This window comes from Salmo trutta, unplaced genomic scaffold (genome assembly GCF_901001165.1).
Source record: "Salmo trutta unplaced genomic scaffold, fSalTru1.1, whole genome shotgun sequence".
In the NCBI taxonomy this organism is placed as follows: Eukaryota; Metazoa; Chordata; class Actinopteri; order Salmoniformes; family Salmonidae; genus Salmo; species Salmo trutta.
This window is the reverse complement of record NW_021823445.1, coordinates 1,026,277-1,049,930: the sequence shown is the minus strand read 5'-3', so window position 1 is coordinate 1,049,930 and position 23,654 is coordinate 1,026,277. Positions and strand designations below refer to the sequence as shown.

Sequence of the window (23,654 nt, the reverse complement as noted above, 5' to 3'; positions counted from 1 at the left end):
TTAACAGTCAGTCAGCCAGCAGGCCTCCATTTCTGTGGTTTTAACAGTCAGTCAGCCAGCAGGCCTCAATTTCTGTGGTTTTAACAGTCAGTCAGCCAGTAGGCCTCCATTTCTGTGGTTTTAACAGTCAGTCAGCCAGTAGGCCAGTTGGCCTCCATTTCTGTGGTTTTAACAGTCAGTCAGCCAGTAGGCCTCCATTTCTGTGGTTTTAACAGTCAGTCAGTCAGTAGGCCTCCATTTCTGTGGTTTTAACAGTCAGTCAGCCAGTAGGCCTCCATTTCTGTGGTTTTAACAGTCAGTCAGCCAGTTGGCCTCCATTTCTGTGGTTTTAACAGTCAGTCAGCCAGTAGGCCTCCATTTCTGTGGTTTTAACAGTCAGTCAGCCAGTAGGCCTCCATTTCTGTGGTTTTAACAGTCAGTCAGCCAGTTGGCCTCCATTTCTGTGGTTTTAACAGTCAGCCAGTCAGTCAGCCAGTTGGCTTCCATTTCTGTGATTGTACCAGAGCCCATTTACTGGGAGATGCTATCAGCCATGGCCGGGAACTCTGGCCCATTGGTCCAATTAAGAACCAATCAGAGCTCAGGATTAATGGATCTGTCCGTCTCTCTCCTCACCCGACTTGTATCCGCCTCTGTTTATCTCTCTCTTACCAGCAGAACAGGAGGACGGATGATGTTGTCATTGGGATATTAAGACATTTGTTCAAGGAGATAAAATATCTGTTTGTTAATTTCAGTTTGTTAATTTGTTGTTGAGAAACCATCGATAACACTTTGCTTAGAGGGGGGATACTATCCCCCTAATCCATCTATAGTGCACTCCTCTAGTGCGCAAAGACACTACGTACTGTTGCTGGGAGTAGGGTGCCATTTGGGCTACAGACAAGAAGTTCAGGGAGTCTGAGTTCTTCCTCTTAGATCCTGACCCTGACTATGAACAGTGTTTTGCTTATATATATATATGACGTGTTAGATGAGGTGAGATGTCTGTGTCTGTCTGATCTGTCTGAAGAGAGGCTGCTGGCAATATTAACATGTCAAGCACCTGGATCCTTTAATGGGGCCTAGCAGTGAACTCTGCACGTGCCTCACACACACCAAGAACTACACGCACATACAGGACAATAAGAGTAATAAAACAGAGAGCATACATCATGTTTAGCGTGGCGCTACAGCACGAAGACATCCAACAGTCACCCAGGCAGGGCTCTCTGTCACGTTCTCTCTCAAACCCAATATTCCCTGAGACCATCAGTCATCAGATTACATCAGAGGATCTAAGGCTTTGCTTTTCATCATGACAGACGCCAACCAGACCACATCAGAGGAGTATCTGTCAACTCTGGTAATCTCAGATTACAGCGTTGTCGCGTTACAGCGTTATTCCCAGGGCCACATGTGGAGTTTAATCCCAGGAGCAGCAGGATATCAGACAGGACAGAGTCAACCACTCCGATTACTGTTCATTTGGGACACATCTGAGTCACACACCCTCTTCAGTACTGAACCAACCAGGCCACACCCTCTTCAGTACTGAACCAACCAGACCACACCCTCTTCAGTACTGAACCAACCAGGCCACACCCTCTTCAGCACTGAACCAACCAGGCCACACCCTCTTCAGCACTGAACCAACCAGACCACACCCTCTTCAGTACTGAACCAACCAGGCCACACCCTCTTCAGTACTGAACCAACCAGACCACACCCTCTTCAGTACTGAACCAACCAGGCCACACCCTCTTCAGCACTGAACCAACCAGGCCACACCCTCTTCAGCACTGAACCAACCAGACCACACCCTCTTCAGTACTGAACCAACCAGGCCACACCCTCTTCAGTACTGAACCAACCAGGCCACACCCTCTTCAGTACTGAACCAACCAGGCCACACCCTCTTCAGTACTGAACCAACCAGGCCACACCCTCTTCAGTACTGAACCAACCAGGCCGCACCCACCTTCAGCACTGAACCAATCAGACTACACCCACTTCAGCACTGAAGAGAACATGAAATAACAAAGTATATTTGGTTTAGTATGTTTCTCTCTTGTGTATCTACAGTATAGTATTGCAGTACATTATTTTGTATTTACAGTATAGTATTGCAGTGCATTATTACAGTTGCTTGAATCTACAGTAGCTTGCATCTATCTATATATGCAAATATAATGTACAGCACTTTGAGATATCAGCTGATCTAAGAAGGGCTATTTAAATCAATTTGATTTGATTTGAAATTTGATTTGATTTAATGATTTTGCTAGAAATATTAACATGTGTATTTATGTAGAGCCGTAAATAAGAATTACAGTCACACAGCAGTCTGTGCATGGCCATTGGGTTCCTCTCAAAACATCTGAATAGCCTGATGGTGCCCAGATTATATCGTCTTACAACTTCTTTGCCACTCTACAAGGCCCCAAGTCTTTTTAAAAGGCAGTATTTGTATATTTCATGTATACTTCAAACAATCTTAAAGTTAAAACGACTTGTTTTTCATAATGTGGCAGCTTAGCTAAGGGTCATTTTAACACTTTGTTATAATTGCCTCCATTCCAGCAGCCATGACAACACCTCATGTCTCATGTGGCTAGGAAGAGACAACCACATAGGCACATGTGATTCATGTCCATGTTTAGCCAACAAATAGTGGTGATAAATAAACCAGTTTCAATTCTTGGAAATTATTACTCAGGACACTTTAAGAAAAATGCAGCTGGTGGGAAAAACTCCTTTCAACATAAAAAAACAACATTTGGCTGGTGAGAAAAACACATTTCACCATTAAGAAGAAACATTTGGCAATAAAAAGAGCAGATAGAGAGGTATTTGGCTGTGTTAGCCCTGTAGTGAAGCAGGGAGAGCGGATAGAGAGATGTTTTGGCTGTGTTAGCCCTGTAGTGAAGCATGGAGAGAGCAGATAGAGAGGTATTTGGCTGTGTTAGCCCTGTAGTGAAGCAGGGAGAGAGCAGATAGAGAGATGTTTTGGCTGTTAACCCTGTAGTGGTGCAGGGAGAGAGCGGATAGAGAGATATTTGGCTGTTTAGCCCTGTAGTGAAGCAGAGAGAGAGCGGATAGAGAGATGTTTGGCTGTGTTAACCCTGTAGTGAAGCAGGGAGAGAGCGGATAGAGAGTTATTTTGGCTATTTTAGCCCTGTAGTGAAGCAGGGAGAGAGCGGCGAGAGAGATATTTGGCTGTGTTAGCCATGTAGTGAAGCAGGGTGAGAGCGGATAGAGAGATGTTTGGCTGTGTTAGCCCTGTAGTGAAGCAGGGGGGGGAAGCGGATAGAGAGATGTTTGGCTGTGTTAGCCCTGTAGTGAAGCAGGGAGAGAGCAGATAGAGAGATGTTTTGGCTGTTAACCCTGTAGTGAAGCAGGGAGAGAGCGGATGGAGAGATATTTGGCTGTGTTAGCCCTGTAGTGAAGCAGGGAGGGAGCTACATGGGAAGGTACTGAGGACGTTTCATCACTCTAGCTGGTTTATGTTTGGAGAAATTAATGGTGTTACAACTGCCCTGAGTCTCCACTACCATGCTAAATGTCGCTGTGATTGAAATTAGAATGTCTGTCTGTCTGTCTGTCTGTCTGTCTGTCTGTCTGTCTGTCTGTCTGTCTGTCTGTCTGTCTGTCTGTCTGTCTGTCTGTCTGTCTGTCTGTCTGTCTGTCTGTGATGTCTGATCAGATTTCTGCTTGTTGGCCCCACACTCTCTATGAAGAGGCTTTACAGCCAGTACATCATATGGGTCCAAAATGGCCATGTGAGATGCAGACGTTCTCTACTGTTAGCTGGTCCATCTCTATCTCTCCCTGTAGGGAGGCAGGCAGCTACAGTATAACAGCCTGATACCATACTGACAGATGTTGGTATAACAAACTGATACCATACTGACAGATGTTGGTATAACAGCCTGATACCATACTGACAGATGATGGTTCAGTATAACAGCCTGATACCATACTGACAGATGTTGGTATAACAGCCTGATACCATACTGACAGATGATGGTTCAGTATAACAGCCTGATACCACACTGACAGATGATGGTTCAGTATAACAGCCTGATAACATACTGACAGATGATGGTATAACAGCCTGATACCATACTGACAGATGATGGTATAACAGACTGATACCATACTGACAGATGATGGTTCAGTATAACAGCCTGATACCATACTGACAGATGATGGTTCAGTATAACAGCCTGATACCATACTGACAGATGATGGTTCAGTATAACAGCCTGATACCATACTGACAGATGATGGTATAACAGCCTGATACCATACTGACAGATGTTGGTTCGTAGTTTTAGTTATGACATGACCTTCCTACAATATCACTCAAATTAGTTTGATATATTACGAATGGTATGGTTAGATAAGACGGAAGCTTACTTATGGCAAAAAACGAATGTAAGGTGTTTGGTCTTGCGTATAATTAAAACGTCTAGCAACCCAATGTTTGTGAGTTTGAATCTCATCACGGACAATTTTGCAACTACTTAGCATGTTAGCTAACCCTTCCCCTAACCTGAAGCCTTTGACTTAACTCCTAACCCTAACCTTAACCCTAACCTTAACCCTTCCCCTAACCTGAAGCCTTTGACTTAACCCTTCCCCTAACCTGAAGCCTTTGACTTAACCCTTCCCCTGAAGCCTTTGACTTAACTCCTAACCCTAACCTTAACCTTAACCTTAACTCTTCCCCTAACCTGAAGCCTTTGACTTAACTCCTAACCCTAACCTTAACCCTAACCTTAACCTTAACCCTAACCCTAACCTTAACCCAAACCTTAACCTCTAGCCTAGCTAACATTAGTGTTAGCCACCTAGCTAACAAATTGGAATCCGGAACATATCATATGTTTGCAAATTCGTAACAGTGTAACAGCTACAATTCGTAACATGTCATATGAATTGTAATCTGTAACATATCATATGACATGGATGATGGACATCCACAAATGAATACATACCATAAGAAACGTGACATATGCTAATTGAAATGTGACGTATTTATGTTACGTCTATGTTACGTCTACCCCTGAGTCCAGGTTGACAATAGAATGGCATACCTGTCGTTCATTATCAACAGGACATCGGTTATATAGATTTCCAATGTCCACCAGGATCTAAGTTAGTATACAGTTCATTCGGAAAGTATTCAGTATTCATTTACGTTACAGCCTAATTCTAAAATGGATTAAAAAAAAATACTCCATCTACACACAATACTCTATAACGACAAAGAAAAAACAGGTTTTTAGAAATGTTTGCTAAGTTATTAAAAATAAAAACAGAAATATCACATTTTCATAAGTATTCAGACCCTTTACTCAGAGCTTTGTTGAAGCATCTTTGGCAGTGATTACAGCCTCAAGTCTTCTTGGGTATGACACTACAAGCTTGGCACACCTGTATTTGGGGAGTTTCTCCCATTCTTCTCTGCAGATCCTCTCAAGCACTGTCAGGTTGGATGGGGAGCGTTGCTGCACAGCTATTTTCAGGTCTCTCCAGAGATGTTAGATCGGGTTCAAGTCCGGGCTCTGGCTGGGCCACTCAAGGACATTCAGAGACTTATCCCGAAGCCTCTCCTACGTTTTCTTTGCTTTGCTTTCTTGGTTGTGTGCTTAGGGTCGTTGTCCTGTTGGAAGGTGAACCTTCACACTAGTCTGAGCTACTGAGCGCTCTAGAGAAGGTTTTCATCAAGGATCTCTCTGTACTTTGCTCCGTTCATCTTTCCCTTGATCCTGACTAGTCTCCCAGTACCTGCCGCTGAAAAACATCCCCACAGCATGATGCTTCCACCACCATGCTTCACATTAGGGATGGTGCCAGGTTTCCTCCAGACGTGATGCTTGGACTTCAGGCCAAATAATGAATTTTTCATTTCTTCAGACCAAAGAATCTTGTTTCTCATGGTCTGAGAGTCATTTAGTTGCCTTTTGGAAAACTCAATGCGGGCTTTCATGTGCCTTTTACCGAGGAGCGGCTTCCGTCTGGCCACTCTACCATAAAGGCCTGATTGGTGGAGTGCTGCAGAGATGGTTGTCCTTCTGGAAGGTTCTCCCATTTAGTTGGTGCAGTGTTTCTAGATGTCAGTGCTGCTTTTCATGTAATTGATCATGAACTGTTACTAGGTAAACTAATGTTATGGTTTTAAGTCTGCAGCTCTATCCTGGATGGAAAGATATCTATCCAGGAGAAGGCAAAAAGTGTTGTTTAATGGTAGCTTTTCAAATAGTAAAGATATACGCTGTGGTGTTCCTCAAGGAAGCTGCCTAGGACCACTTCTCTACTCTGTCTTTACTAATGATTTACCTTCAGTAATGAACAAAGCAAGAGTGGTCATGTATGCTGATGACAATGTATATCTACAATGTATAGCGCAGCATCAGAATGTAATGAGCTAACAGATGTACTGAGCAGTGAACTAATAATGGTGTCTGAGTGGGTTGATATGAACAAATTGTTGTTGAACATTTCTAAAATGAAACGTATTGTATTTGGTTCAAGATATATGCTTGCTGATGATCCCCAATCGAATTTGTTGATGAATAGAACGAATGTAGAGCAAGTGAATAAAATGTAATTACTATGGGATATGTTGGATGCAGCTTTCTCATGGTCAGAACACAATAACACATATTGTTATTAATAAGAGAATTGCTGTTACAAGAAAATGTTCAGAAAATGTAACATCTAGCACATCGAATAAGGTGACTCAATCCCTGGTCCTGTCACACTTAGAGTACTGTCCAGTTATATGGTCAATCCCTGGTCCAATCACACTTAGAGTACTGTCCAGTTATATGGTCAATCCCTGGTCCTGTCCAGTTATATGGTCAATCCCTGGTCCTATCACACTTAGAGTACTGTCCAGTTATATGGTCAATCCCTGGTCCAATCACACTTAGAGTACTGTCCAGTTATATGGTCAATCCCTGGTCCTATCACACTTAGAGTACTGTCCAGTTATATGGTCAATCCCTGGTCCTGTCCAGTTATATGGTCAATCCCTGGTCCTATCACACTTAGAGTACTGTCCAGTTATATGGTCAATCCCTGGTCCAATCACACTTAGAGTACTGTCCAGTTATATGGTCAATCCCTGGTCCTATCACACTTAGAGTACTGTCCAGTTATATGGTCAATCCCTGGTCCTGTCCAGTTATATGGTCAATCCCTGGTCCTATCACACTTAGAGTACTGTCCAGTTATATGGTCAATCCCTGGTCCCATCACACTTAGAGTACTGCCCAGTTATATGGTCAATCCCTGGTCCTATAACACTTAGAGTACTGTCCAGTTATATGGTCAATCCCTGGTCCTGTCCAGTTATATGGTCAATCCCTGGTCCTGTCACACTTAGAGTACTGTCCAGTTATATGGTCCTGGTCCAATCACACTTAGAGTACTGTCCAGATATATGGTCAATCCCTGGTCCTGTCACACTTAGAGTACTGTCCAGTTATATGGTCATCTGCAGCAAAGAAAGATATTAAAAAGCTCCAAATGGCTCAAAGCAGGGCTGCCAGATTATCTCTTCATTGCTCTATCTGGTATGAATATTATTCAAATGCATCAGAATCTCTCATGGCTTCACGTTGAAATCAAATGACTATCAAGTCTTGTGATTTTCTTTATAAATGTTTTATTTAAAAAAAAAACACAATATTTCTCATCCATTTAGTACATACTAGCAACACGCATTAACACCTAACCAGACAGTCAAATTCAGGGCAGCTAAGACAACCCAAGCCAAGGACAAATCGCTTAAATCTACAGTTTTAAATAGAGCCATAGCAGAATGGAACTCTTTACCAATCCATATTTTTCAGGCAAAAAGTAAATCCACCTTCAAGAAAAAAATAAAAGAACATCTAATGTGATATACCATATGACTGGACAGGAAATAGAAAGAACATCTAATGTGATAGACCATATGACTGGACAGGAAATAGAAAGAACACCTAATGTGATAGACCATATGACTGGACAGGAAATAGAAAGCATCAACTGAATGTTAAATGTGTTTCCTGTCAGGTATTTTAATTATCTGTATTGTTTACTTGTTGACTGTTTGTGAAGTCTTGAATTGTGGTTGTTTGTAATGTCTTGTAGTTGGTGTTGGACCCCAGGAAGATTAGCTAGCGTTACGGCGTTAGCTAATGGGGATCCTAATAAAAGTTACAAAAATCTCCACAGAGGAACTCTGGAGCTCTGTCAGAGTGACTATCGGGTCAACTGACCAAGGCCCTTCTCCCCCGATTGCTCAGTTTGGCCGGGTAGTCAGCTCTTGGAAATGTCTTGGTGGTTCCAAACTTCTTCCATTTAAGAATGATGGAGGCCACTGTGTTCTTGGGGACCTTCAATACTGTAGAAATATTTTGGTACCCTTCCCCAGATCTGTGCCTCGACACAATCCTGTCTCAGATCTCTACGGACAATTCATTCGACCTCATTGCTTGGTTTTGGCTCTGACATGCACTGTCAACTGTGGGACCTTATGTAGACAGGTGTGTGCCTTTCCAAATCATGTCCAATCAATTGAATTTACCGTATGTGGACTCCAATCAAGTTGTAGAAACATCTCAAGGATGATCAATGGAAACAGGATGCACCTGAGCTCAATTTCGAGTTTCATAGTAAAAGGGTCTGAATACTTTTGTCAAGGTATTTCTGTAAAAAAAAAAAAAAAATGTAACCAGTTTTTGCTTTGTCATTTTGGGGTATTGTGATGTAATTTTGGGGTATTGTGATGTCATTATGGGGTATTGTGATGTCATTATGGGGTATTGTGTGTAGATTGATGAGGGTATTTATTAGAATAAGGCTGTAACGTAACAAAATGTGGAAAAAGTCGAGCGGTCTGAATACTTTACGAATGCACTGTAGCTATAGATATTATACATCTCCAGCTCCTTGTATTGCTGTTCTATGTTAAAGTGGGTTATATCTGTGACTGGAAACATTAATAAAGGCTACCTCACTAATAGCACCATATTCACTATATAGTGTACTACTTTTGGGTGGGGAGGAGGTGTAGAATGAGTGAGGGCTGTGAAGGAGGAGAAGAGAGGGAGAGGGGGTGTACACAGAGAGACAGGTGAGAGACGACTCAGCACGATATGTCTGTCGCCCTCTGAGTTACCTCTAGTTACCTCTGCTCCTGACACAAACACCACCACAACCTGAGAGTGCACAGAGGCATGAGATGAGATAATATATATATATATATATATATATATATATATATATATATAAATAAGAGAGAGAGAGAGAGAGAGAGAGAGAGAGAGAGAGAGAAAAGGCAATGCATCTCCCACCAAGTCTCCATGGTCAGGTGGCAGAGAGAGAGCAGGCTCTGAGCTCACAGTAAAACATAGAACAGTGTATGAAGGGTGGGAGAGGAGCAGAGGGTTGGTATTACTGTGCTGGTTCTTACCTGTTTGGCTGCGTCTCTGAGCGTACGCCACCACTACGGCAGCTAGCACCACACAGCACAGCGACGTTACGGTGTTGGCCATCTAGAGAAAAAGAAACAGAGGAGCATGTCAGAGTCTCTCTCTCCCTCTGACTTGACTTGACTACAGGGCTAACACTCTACATGACTACAGGGCTAACACTCTACATGACTACAGGGCTAACACTCTACAGGGCTAACACTCTACAGGGCTAACACTCTACAGGGCTAACACTCTACATGACTACTGGGCTAACACTCTACAGGGCTAACACTCTACATGACTACAGGGCTAACACTCTACATGACTACAGGGCTAACACTCTACATGACTACAGGGCTAACACTCTACAGGGCTAACACTCTACAGGGCTAACACTCTACAGGGCTAACACTCTACATGACTACTGGGCTAACACTCTACAGGGCTAACACTCTACATGACTACAGGGCTAACACTCTACAGGGCTAACACTCTACAGGGCTAACACTCTACAGGGCTAACACTCTACATGACTACTGGGCTAACACTCTACAGGGCTAACACTCTACATGACTACAGGGCTAACACTCTACATGACTACAGGGCTAACACTCTACATGACTACAGGGCTAACACTCTACAGGTCTACAGGGCTAACACTCTACACTCTACAGGGCTAACACTCTACATGACTACAGGGCTAACACTCTACATGACTACAGGGCTAACACTCTACAGGGCTAACACTCTACAGGCCTAACACTCTACAGGTCTACAGGGCTAACACTCTACATGACTGCAGGGCTAACACTCTACATGACTACAGGGCTAACACTCTACATGACTACAGGGCTAACACTCTACAGGGCTAACACTCTACATGACTACAGGGCCAACACTCTACATGACTACTGGGCTAACACTCTACAGGGCTAACACTCTACAGGTCTACAGGGCTAACACTCTACATGACTACAGGGCTAACACTCTACATGGCTACAGGGCTAACACTCTACATGACTACAGGGCTAACACTCTACAGGTCTACAGGGCTAACACTCTACAGGGCTAACACTCTACAGGTCTACAGGGCTAACACTCTACATGACTACAGGGCTAACACTCTACATGGCTACAGGGCTAACACTCTACATGACTACAGGGCTAACACTCTACAGGTCTACAGGGCTAACACTCTACAGGGCTAACACTCTACATGACTACAGGGCTAACACTCTACATGACTACAGGGCTAACACTCTACAGGTCTACAGGGCTAACACTCTACATGACTACAGGGCTAACACTCTACATGACTACAGGGCTAACACTCTACAGGGCTAACACTCTACATGACTACAGGGCTAACACTCTACAGGGCTAACACTATACATGACTACAGGGCTAACACTCTACAGGTCTACAGGGCTAATACTCTACAGGGCTAACACTATACAGGTCTACAGGGCTAACACTCTACAGGTCTACAGGGCTAACACTCTACATGACTACAGGGCTAACACTCTACACTCTACAGGGCTAACACTCTACAGGTCTACAGGGCTAACACTCTACACTCTACAGGGCTAACACTCTACATGACTACAGGGCTAACACTCTACATGGCTACAGGGCTAACACTCTACATGACTACAGGGCTAACACTCTACAGGTCTACAGGGCTAACACTCTACAGGGCTAACACTCTACATGACTACAGGGCTAACACTCTACATGACTACAGGGCTAACACTCTACAGGTCTACAGGGCTAACACTCTACATGACTACAGGGCTAACACTCTACATGACTACAGGGCTAACACTCTACAGGGCTAACACTCTACATGACTACAGGGCTAACACTCTACAGGGCTAACACTATACATGACTACAGGGCTAACACTCTACAGGTCTACAGGGCTAATACTCTACAGGGCTAACACTCTACAGGTCTACAGGGCTAACACTCTACAGGTCTACAGGGCTAACACTCTACATGACTACAGGGCTAACACTCTACACTCTACAAGGCTAACACTCTACAGGTCTACAGGGCTAACACTCTACACTCTACAGGGCTAACACTACATGACTACAGGGCTAACACTATACATGACTACAGGGCTAACACTCTACATGACTACAGGGCTAACACTCTACATGACTTCAGGGCTAACACTCTACATAACTACAGGGCTAACACTCTACATGACTACAGGGCTAACACTCTACAGGGCTAACACTCTACGCTCTACAGGGCTAACACTCTACACTCTACAGGTCTAAGCAAACTTCGGCGTGACATGCCATCAACAAACGCTGACACTACACATCCAATTATATCTGATCAAATCATGAAAGACAAGAATTTTAATTTTTAATTTTGTAAAGTCATTGTGGAAGAGGTGAACAAATGATTGTTGTCTATCAACAATGACAAGCCACCGGGGTCTGACAACTTGGATGGAAAATGACTGAGGATAATAGTGGATGATATTGTCTTTACTAGAGAGCGTGTGCCCTCAGGCCTGGAAGGAAAATAAAGTCATTCCACTACCTAACAATACTGCAGCCTCCTTTACTGGCTCAAACAGCTGACCAATCAGCCTGTTACCAACCTTTAGTAAACTTTTAACAGATACAATGCTATTTCACAGCAAACAAATTGACAACAGACTTTCAGCACGCTTATAGGGAAGGACATTCAACAAGCACAGCACTTATACAAATGACTGGCTATTTTGTTAGACTCAGCTCTATCATAACAGTTCCGGCCTCTTCATAAAGACACATTCCTACTGTTCTCTTCCTTTCACCACATCTCCCATTGGAGCTTTATAGAGGAGGAGCTACATCATGATGTCTCCCATTGGAGCTTTATAGAGGAGGAGCTACAATACGCTCCTATCACGACGTCTCCCATTGGAGCTTTATAGAGGAGGAGCTACATCACGACGTCTCCCATTGGAGCTTTATAGAGGAGGAGCTACAATACGCTCCTATCACCACGTCTCCCATTGGAGCTTTATAGAGGAGGAGCCACATCAAAACGTCTCCCATTGGAGCTTTATAGAGGAGGAGCCACATCAAAACGTCTCCCATTGAAGTGAGATCAAAGGCTGGACTATCAATCTGTTGCTTTTAGAACTGGTGGGATGGTTTACAATATTAAATAACCATTTCAAGTTTAAAACAACACTAAAGATTTGAGAATATTATTCTACTTTTATATATATATATATATATATATATATATATATATACACACACATTTAGTTAAAATGAATTACATTTAGTTAAAAAGTAGAATGAATATTCTACTTTTATATACATATACATTTAGTTAAAATGACATGAATTGGTTGGCCCAGTTGAATATGTAACTCAACAAAGAGAGAGAATTTAAACACATGTAAGAATAATACCAATATGAGTGATGACCGTGATTAGAGGTTTATTTAACCATTACAGTGAGGAATGGAAGCTATACTAGTGAGACGGTCCATATCAGACCTGGAGCCAAAGAGCAGCAGAAACACTTTACAACTACTTCCATGTCTGACATCAGAATAAGACTAAGCAGTTTGAACACATGGGGAGATGTGCAGTGAAATGGGAACATTAGTCTGCTCAGGGTTGTGCTCAATTCCATTTCATTTTCAGTCAATTCCAGAAGTACACTGAAATTCCAATTCTCTTCAATGCTTTTCAACGAGGACACATTGTTATTAGAATAGGAAATGTGGTTTTCTTTCTCAATTGACAGAAATTGAAATGGAATGACCCCAACCCTGTTTCTGGTTGTACTTGAAATCCCTAAAGTTTCTCAGCTGTTTATGTAAAGACAACATTAATGGAGACTGGTAGAGGATTTTAAATCACAGGAAATGTATTCTCTAGTTCAATGTTTTTGCCAGGTACTAAGGTGAGTCAAACTGGTTCCATTTCCCACTCTAGTTACCATAATACTGTAATCACTAGGACCTCATCCAGTCTGCAGAAGAAGAGTGTTCCTCTGCTCGATTTGATTACAATGTCATATGAAACAGACCAGGAGTTCTGCCTTTCTACTTCCTGTGTCTATAATGACCTGACCAGTTCTACCTTAGGGATGAATCCCAAATGCCACCCTATTCCCTATCTAGTGCACTATTGGCTCTGGTCTACAGTAGTGTACTATATAGGGAATAGGGTTCCATAGGGCTCTGGTCTAAAGTAGTGCACTATATAGGGAATAGGGTTCCATAGGGCTCTGGTCTAAAGTAGTGCACTATATAGGGAAAAGGGTTCTATAGGGCTCTGGTCTAAAGTAGTGCACTATATAGGGAATAGGGTTCCATAGGGATCTGGTCTAAAGTAGTGCACTATGTAGGGAATAGGGTGCCATATGGCTCTGGTCTAAAAATGTGGACTATATAGGGAATAGGGTTCCATAGGACTCTGGTCTAAAGTAGTGCACTATATAGGGAATAGGGTTCCATAGGGCTCTGGTCTAAAGTAGTGCACTATGTAGGGAATAGGCTTCCATTTGGGATGTATTTTGCCATCAATCTCTTCTGAAAGGAAATTAAATCCCTTATATTTCAATTCATTCCAAAACCCAGTTCTGGTTCAAACAACTTTGTGGAAGATCCTGAATAAAAAAACAGCACTTTGAAACTCTGCACCGTCATGGTGATTGACACTTTGTATTTAAATCATCTTTACAGAACTAGAAAGCGAGTGACGGGGTGAAATTAAAGCTGCATCCCCAGTCAGCTCTTTCCAGTCCACATCTCCCTGTTTGTCTGTCAGAGTCCAAAAGGGAACCCTGTTCCCTATATAGTGCACTACTTTAGACCAGAGCCTTATGGCACCCTATTCCCTATATAGTGCACTACTTTAGACCAGAGCCTTATGGCACCCTATTCCCTATATAGTGCACTACTTTAGACCAGAGCCTTTTTAAACCCTATTCCCTATATAGTGCACTACTTTAGACCAGAGCCCTATGGAACCCTATTCCCTATATAGTGCACTACTTTAGACCAGAGCCCTATGGAACCCTATTCCCTATATAGTGCACTACTTTAGACCAGAGCCCTATGGAACCCTATTCCCTATATAGTGCACTACTTTAGACCAGAGCCCTATTGAACCCTATTCCCTATATAGTGCACTACTTTAGACCAGAGCCCTATGGAACCCAATTCCCTATATAGTGCACTACTTTAGACCAGAGCCCATAAGGCTCTATATAAGAAATAGGATGTCATTTAGGACACATCCTGTCTGCTTCTCTCTCTCTGTCAGTCTAGAAGTGGTATTTAGCTCATCGAAGCAGGAACAATACTCTAGATATGTGGCAGCTGAGAATATTTTAGTTAATGGTGGCCTCTGGCTCTCAGAATCCCCACTCAGCCTCAGAGTCCTCCTTCTTATCCACACATTTAGGACCTCATATTTATTTATTCATTTCTTATTTCTCCTAGAAGCTGAATAGGCGTGTTGGCTGGTTAATTAAAATGTATAATTCATTGCTGTATTGAATGGTTTCCTGCTTCTCTTTGTGAAGTCCAGCGGAAATTTGCATTTAAATTGGAAATCCCATTGAATTGTGAGGGATATGTTTTGGTATGATGCATCACAGAATAGAAGGATGAGAGGAGGAGAGGAAGGGAGGAATATTTCACTGACAGCTCAGTTTTATCCTCCTCCTGCCCATCTGGAAGACAAACACAGGTTTATGCTGCCTGTCTTCCTGTCTTCAACTGATGGAAATAACACTCAGTGAGAGGGGATGGATGTGTCTGTTCCAGTATGGAAGGAAGGATCAGGGAGCTCCAGTTTGGGATGTTTGGCTGAGCATTAGGAACTGCTACCAACTCCAGCCGTGTAAAGTGCATCCCAAACCGCAACCTATCCCCTGTGGGCCCTGGTCAAAGAAGTTCACTATAAAGGAATATGGTGCCATTTTGGGACACCCACTGGCTGTAGGGATGTGTTATGAAGTCCAGTCATATAACAGGGATGTGTTATGAAGTCTCTCCATACAGTCTTTGTTTACATATTCCTCTGAAAGCCCTCTACACCCACATACATCCACCAGCCCTACATCTCCAGTCTCCCTGACCCTGGAACTGACCCTGGAAATGACCCTGGAACTGACCCTGGAACTGACCCTGGAACTGACCCTGGAACTGGAACTGACCCTGGAACTGACCTTGGAACTGACCCTGGAACTGACCCTGGTACTGACCCTGGTACTGACCCTGGAACTGACCCTGGAACTGACCCTGGAACTGGAACTGACCCTGGAACTGACCCTGGAACTGACCCTGGAACTGGAACTGACCGTGGAACTGACCCTGGAACTGGAACTGACCCTGGTACTGACCCTGGAACTGACCCTGGAACTGACCCTGGAACTGGAACTGACCCTGGAACTGATCCTGGAACTGGAACTGACCCTGGAACTGACCCTGGTACTGACCCTGGTACTGACCCTGGAACTGGAACTGACCCTGGAACTGATCCTGGAACTGGAACTGACCCTGGAACTGGAACTGACCCTGGAACTGACCCTGGTACTGGAACTGACCCTGGAAATGACCCTGAATCTGACCCTGGAACTGACCCTGGAACTGACCCTGGAACTGGAACTGACCCTGGAACTGACCTTGGAACTGACCCTGGAACTGACCCTGGTACTGACCCTGGAACTGACCCTGGAACTGACCCTGGTACTGACCCTGGAACTGACCCTGGTACTGACCCTGGTACTGACCCTGACCCTGGAACTGGAACTGACCCTGGTACTGACCCTGGCACTGACCCTGGCACTGACCCTGGAACTGACCCTGGAACTGACCCTGGAACTGGAACTGACCCTGGAACTGACCCTGGAACTGACCCTGGTACTGACCCTGGAACTGACCCTGGAACTGGAACTGACCCTGGCACTGACCCTGGAACTGACCCTGGCACTGACCCTGGAACTGACCCTGGAACTGACCCTGGAACTGACGCTGAAACTGATCTTCTCATGTTCTTCTTATTTCTCTTGTGTTTTTGTTCTAATTGTTTTTTATTTTTTAATAGTATAACACTCCTCTAGTCTGATTAGTCTTTAACTGGTAGAACACTCCACTAGTCTGATTAGTCTTTAACTGGTAGAACACTCCACTAGTCTGATTAGTCTTTAACTGGTTGAACACTCCACTAGTCTGATTAGTCTTTAACTGGTAAAACACTCCACTAGTCTGATTAGTCTTTAACTGGTAAAACACTCCACTAGTCTGATTAGTCTTTAACTGGTAGAACACTCCACTAGTCTGATTAGTCTTTAACTGGTAGAACACTCCACTAGTCTGATTAGTCTTTAACTGGTAAAACACTCCACTAGTCTGATTAGTCTTTAACTGGTAAAACACTCCACTAGTCTGATTAGTCTTTAACTGGTAGAACACTCCACTAGTCTGATTAGTCTTTAACTGGTTGAACACTCCACTAGTCTGATTAGTCTTTAACTGGTAGAACACTCCACTAGTCTGATTAGTGTTTAACTGGCTGAACACTCCACAAGTCTGATTAGTCTTTAACTGGTAGAACACTCCACTAGTCTGATTAGTGTTTAACTGGTAGAACACTCCTCTAGTCTGATTAGTCTTTAACTGGTAGAACACTCCACTAGTCTGATTAGTGTTTAACTGGTAGAACACTCCACTAGTCTGATTAGTCTTTAACTGGTTGAACACTCCACTAGTCTGATTAGTCTTTAACTGGTTGAACACTCCCCTAGTCTGATGAGTCTTCAACTGGTAGAACACTCCACTAGTCTGATTAGTCTTTAACTGGTAGAACACTCCACTAGTCTGATTAGTCTTCAACTGGTAGAACACTCCACTAGTCTGATTAGTCTTTAACTGGTAGAACACTCCACTAGTCTGATTAGTGTTTAACTGGTAGAACACTCCACTAGTCTGATGAGTCTTCAACTGGTAGAACACTCCACTAGTCTGATTAGTCTTTAACTGGTAGAACACTCCAATAGTCTGATTAGTCTTTAACTGGCTGAACACTCCACTAGTCTGATTAGTCTTCAACTGGTAGAACACTCCAATAGTCTGAATATATTTTTTAAGGTTTTATTGTAACCTTTTTTTAACTAGGCTAGTCATCTCTGTTCATAATTTGGCCTTTATGAATACATGGATCTATAATCACCACCTCAATCAATTCCCGACCGGAGTGGGATCCGGCGTCGTGCCGCCTATTGTCCTCTCTCCCATAATTAATCAGCTCCTCAACATCAAGCTTCTCGGTGCTGAGACTAATCTAATCAATCACTCGGGACCCAGGTTTCACTATTGATTACAAAGGCTGTACATTTTTAAGCTTTACATGTGGATGGCATTTGGCTATACATGCTGGCTTTCTTCTTGACACACAGTTATTAATGGTGCTCTATAGACCATGTAAATGCTGTCTAACGGGAATTCATGTAAATTATGTCAGAGTGGAGTCCAGGGACTGCTACTATAGACCATGTAAATGCTGTCATAGTGGAGTCCAGGGACTGCTACTATAGACCATGTAAATGCTGTCATAGTGGAGTCCAGGGACTGCTACTATAGACCATGTAAATGCTGTCAGAGTGGAGTCCAGGGACTGCTACTATAGACCATGTAAATGCTGTCATAGTGGAGTCCAGGGACTGCTACTATAGACCATATAAATGCTGTCAGAGTGGAGTCCAGGGACTGCTACTATAGACCATGTAAATGCTGTCAGAGTGGAGTCCAGGGACTGCTACTATAGACCATGTAAATGCTGTCAGAGTGGAGTCCAGGGACTGCTACTATAGACCATGTAAATGCTGTCATAGTGGAGTCCAGGGACTGCTACTATAGACCATGTAAATGCTGTCAGAGTGGAGTCCAGGGACTGCTACTATAGACCATGTAAATGCTGTCATAGTGGAGTCCAGGGACTGCTACTATAGACCATATAAATGCTGTCAGAGTGGAGTCCAGGGACTGCTACTATAGACCATGTAAATGCTGTCAGAGTGGAGTCCAGGGACTGCTACTATAGACCATGTAAATGCTGTCATAGTGGAGTCCAGGGACTGCTACTATAGACCATGTAAATGCTGTCATAGTGGAGTCCAGGGACTGCTACTATAGACCATGTAAATTATGTGTTGACAGTGTTAAGTTTAGTTATCGCTCAGAGAAGATTATTTGTAATGGTCTTCGTAATGTATCTTAGTAATCACAGGAGAGGGATCTCGTAAGCGTACCTGCATGCATTTTTATGAGCGGGTTTATGTGACAGTGTGTCTGTGTCTTTAAGGAAGAGCACATGTATGTGTGTTTACGTGTGCATGTGTGTATTTGTGGAAGTGGAAGGTGTAGGGGGAATAGGGGGGTGAATCTGGTCTGCCTTAAACACAGAGAGTATTTAGGTCAAGAATAGGGGGATGAATCTGGTCTGCCTTCAACACAGAGAGTATTTAGGTCTAGAATAGGGGGGATCTGGTCTTCCTTCAACACAGAGAGTATTTAGGTCTAGAATAGGGGGGGACCTGGTCTGCCTTCAACAGGGAATATTTAGGTACAGAGAAGACAGAGTTACTAACACATTCTAAAGTGTATTAAGCAAAAAATCAAACACAACAGAACACAGCATAGCTGGCTGGGTGGTGGAGGCTGGGAGGTGGAGGCTGGGTGGTGGAGGCTGGGTGGGTGGAGGAGGCTGGGTGGAGGCTGGTTGGGTGGTGGAGGAGGCTGGGTGAAGGAGGCTGGGTGGAGGAGGCTGGGTGGAGGAGGCTGGGTGGTGGAGGCTGGGTGGTGGAGGCTGGTTGGGTGGGTGGAGGAGGCTGGGTGGAGGCTGGTTGGGTGGTGGAGGAGGCTGGGTGGGTGGAGAAGTATGGGTGGTGGAGGCTGGGTGGAGGAGGCTGGGTGGAGGCTGGTTGGGTGGAGGAGGCTGGGTGGAGGAGGCTGGGTGGAGGCTGGTTAGGTGGTGGATGCTGGTTGGAGGCTTTTTGGGTGGAGGAGGCTGGGTGGAGGAGGCTGGTTGGGTGGTGGAGGCTGGTTGGGGGGAGGAGGCTGGGTGGAGGAGGCTGGGTGGAGGAGGCTGGTTGGGTGGTGGAGGCTGGTTGGGTGGAGGCTGCTTGGGTGGTGGAGGCTGGGTGGAGGAGGCTTGCTGGGTGGAGGAAGCTGGCCGGGTGGAGGAGGCTGGCTGGAGGTGGCTGGCTGGCTGGGTGATGGAGGCTGGGTGGAGGAGGCTGGCTGGGTGGTGGAGGTTGGGTTGGTGGGTGAAGGAGGCTGGCTGGGTGGATGCTTGGTGGGTGGAGGCTTGGTGGGTGGAGGCTGGCTGGGTGGAGTCTGGCTGGGTGGAGGAGTCTGGCTGGGTGGGTGAAGGAGGCTGGCTGGGTGGAGGTTGGCTGGGTGGAGGCTTGGTGGGTGGAGGCTTGGTGGGTGGAGGCTGGCTGGATGGAAGAGGCTGGCTGGCTGGGTGGAGGAGGCTGGCTGGCTGGGTGGAGGAGGCCGGGGGGAGGAGGCTGGCTGGGTGGAAGAGGCTGGCTGGCTGGGTGGAAGAGGCCGGGTGGAGGAGGCTGGCTGGGTGGAAGAGGCTGGCTGGGTGGGTGGAGGAGGCTGGCTGGGTGGAGGCTTGGTGGGTGGAGGATGGCTGGGTGGAGGCTTGGTGGGTGGAGGCGTGCTGAGACCCGTTTCCAGACACCCTGTTCTACATAGCATTGCAGACAGAGTGATGAGGGAGAACGAGGTAGCAGCAGAGCTGGACTCTGTCATTAGGAGTTTTTACTCTATGTTGTTCTACTTTCAGACTGTAGCGTACAGTAACAAGCCCCGGAAGGTACGAGTATAACAGAGAGCTGCTGTACTCACAGCACCACAGGCTTATTTACAGATGGTTAGGGCCAGAGGAGGCTGCTGAGGGGAGGACGGCTCATAATAATGTATTGAACGGAGTCGATGGAGCGGTATCAAACACACGGAAACCACGGAAACCATGTGTCGGATGTATTTGATACCATTCCATAGATTCTGCTCTCGCCATTACCACAAGACCGTCCTCCCCAATTAGGGTGGCACCAACCTCCTGTGGTTAGGGTGTAAACAGCTCAGCTCAATGACTCATTGAAGGAGAGCTCTGAGGACATGAACTGTGTGTGTGTTAGTGTGTGTGAGTGTGTGTGTGTTTTATTGTCACGTGCACTAGTGCAGTGAAGACAATCTTGCTATTTCGCAACAAACAGTACTCAATATCAGTAGAACTATCAAACAAAGAAAAGTAGATCAGAAACACAACAGAAATAGAAATATGAAGAACAGGAAAACCTAAAAAGCCACATACAGGTCCAGGGTCAGTAGCTATATACAGGGTCAGTATCGATATACAGGGTCAGTATCTATATACAGGGTCAGTAGCTATATACAGGGTCAGTAGCTATATACAGGGTCAGTATCGATATACAGGGTCAGTAGCTATATACAGGGTCAGTATCTATATACAGGGTCAGTAGCTATATACAGGGTCAGTAGCTATATACAGGGTCAGTAGCTATATACAGGGTCAGTATCGATATACAGGGTCAGTAGCTATATACAGGGTCAGTATCTATATACAGGGTCAGTAGCTATATACAGGGTCAGTAGCTATATACAGGGTCAGTAGTTATATACAGGGACAGTAGCTATATACAGGGTCAGTATCTATATACAGGGTCAGTAGCTATATACAGGGTCAGTAGCTATATACAGGGTCAGTTCCAGGGTCAGTAGCTATATACAGGGTCAGTAGCTATATACAGGGTCAGTAGTTACATACAGGGTCAGTAGCTATATACAGGGTCAGTAGCTATACAGAGGGTCAGTAGCTATATACAGGGACAGTAGCTATATACAGGGTCAATAGCTATATACAGGGTCAGTAGTTATATACAGGGTCAGTAGCTATATACAGGGTCAGTATCTATATACAGGGTCAGTAGTTATATACAGGGTCAGTATCTATATACAGGGTCAGTAGCTATATACAGGGTCAGTTCCAGGGTCAGTAGCTATAAACAGGGTCAGTAGCTATATACAGGGTCAGTAGCAATATACAGGGTCAGTAGCTATATACAGGGTCAGTATCTATATACAGGGTCAGTATCTATATACAGGGTCAGATCCAGGGTCAGTTGCTATATACAGGGTCAGTATCTATATACAGGGTCAGTAGCTATATACAGGGTCAGTCGCTATATACAGGGTCAGTATCTATATACAGGGTCAGTTCCAGGGTCAGTATCTATATACAGGGTCAGTAGCTATATACAGGTACAGTTCCAGTGTCCGTAGCTATATACAGGGTCAGTATCTATATACAGGGTCAGTATCTATATACAGGGTCAGTAGCTATATACAGGGACAGTATCTATATACATGGTCAGTAGCTATATTTAGGGTCAGTATCTATATACAGGGTCAGTAGCAATATACAGGGTCAGTAGCTATATACAGGGTCAGTAGCTATATACAGGGTCAGTTCCAGGGTCAGTAGCTATAAACAGGGTCAGTAGCTATATACAGGGATAGTAGCTATACACAGGGTCAGTAGCTATATACAGGGTCAGTATCTATATACAGGGTCAGTAACTATATACAGGGTCAGTTCCAGGGTCAGTTGCTATGTACAGGGTCAGTAGCTTTATACAGGGACAGTAGCTATATACAGGGTCAGTAGCTATATAGTGGGTCAGTATCTATATACAGGGTCAGTTCCAGGGTCAGTATCTATATACAGGGTCAGGATCTATATACAGGTTCAGTAGCTATATACAGGGTCAGTATCTATATACAGGGTCAGTTGCTTTATACAGGGTCAGTAGCTTTATACAGGGACAGTAGCTATAGACAGGGTCAGTCGCTATATACAGGGTCAGTATCTATATACAGGGTCAGTTCCAGGGTCAGTATCTATATACAGGGTCAGGATCTATATACAGGGTCAGTAGCTATATACAGGGTCAGTATCTATATACAGGGTCAGTAGCTATATACAGGGTCAGTATCTATATACACGGTCAGTATCTATATACAGGGTCAGTAGCTATATACACGGTCAGTATCTATATATAGGGTCAGTAGCTATATACACGGTCAGTATCTATATACAGGGACAGTAGCTATATACAGGGTCAGTTCCAGGGTCAGTGGCTATATACTGGGTCAGTTCCAGGGTCAGTAGCTATATACAGGGTCAGTAGCTATATACAGGGTCAGTATCTATATACAGGGTCAGTACCAGGGTCAGTAGCTATATACAGGGTCAGTAGCTATAGACAGGGACAGTTCCAGGGTCCGTAGCTATATACAAGGTCAGTATCTATATACAGGGTCAGTATCTATATACAGGGTCAGTAGCTATATACAGGGACAGTATCTATATACATGGTCAGTAGCTATATTCAGGGTCAGTAGCTATATACAGGGTCAGTAGCTATATACAGGGTCAGTTCCAGGGTCAGTAGCTATAAACAGGGTCAGTAGCTATATACAGGGACAGTAGCTATATACAGGGTCAGTAGCTATATACAGGGTCAGTAGCTATATACACGGTCAGTATCTATATACAGGGACAGTAGCTATATACAGGGTCAGTTCCAGGGTCAGTGGCTATATACTGGGTCAGTTCCAGGGTCAGTATCTATATACAGGGTCAGTAGCTATATACAGGGTCAGTATCTATATACAGGGTCAGTACCAGGGTCAGTAGCTATATACAGGGTCAGTAGCTATAGACAGGGACAGTTCCAGGGTCCGTAGCTATATACAAGGTCAGTATCTATATACAGGGTCAGTATCTATATACAGGGTCAGTAGCTATATACAGGGACAGTATCTATATACATGGTCAGTAGCTATATTCAGGGTCAGTAGCTATATACAGGGTCAGTAGCTATATACAGGGTCAGTTCCAGGGTCAGTAGCTATAAACAGGGTCAGTAGCTATATACAGGGACAGTAGCTATACACAGGGTCAGTAGCTATATACAGGGTCAGTAGCTATATACAGGGTAAGTATCTATATACAGGGACAGTATCTATATACAGGGTCAGTATCTATATACAGGGTCAGTTCCAGGGTCAGTTGCTATAAACAGGGTCAGTAGCTTTATACAGGGACAGTAGCTATATACAGGGTC

At 44.4% G+C, this 23,654-nt stretch overlaps 1 protein-coding gene across 1 annotated transcript in view; it reads right to left on the bottom strand.

Moving 5' to 3' along the window:
- LOC115191022 (ciliary neurotrophic factor receptor subunit alpha) overlaps positions 1-23,654 on the bottom strand; it is a 489,986-nt gene that overhangs the window by 265,142 nt on the left and 201,190 nt on the right. The window contains exon 2 of the mRNA XM_029749023.1: positions 9,455-9,536. Within this exon, the coding sequence (XP_029604883.1) occupies positions 9,455-9,536 (82 nt within the window). The remainder of the gene's footprint in view (positions 1-9,454; positions 9,537-23,654) is intronic.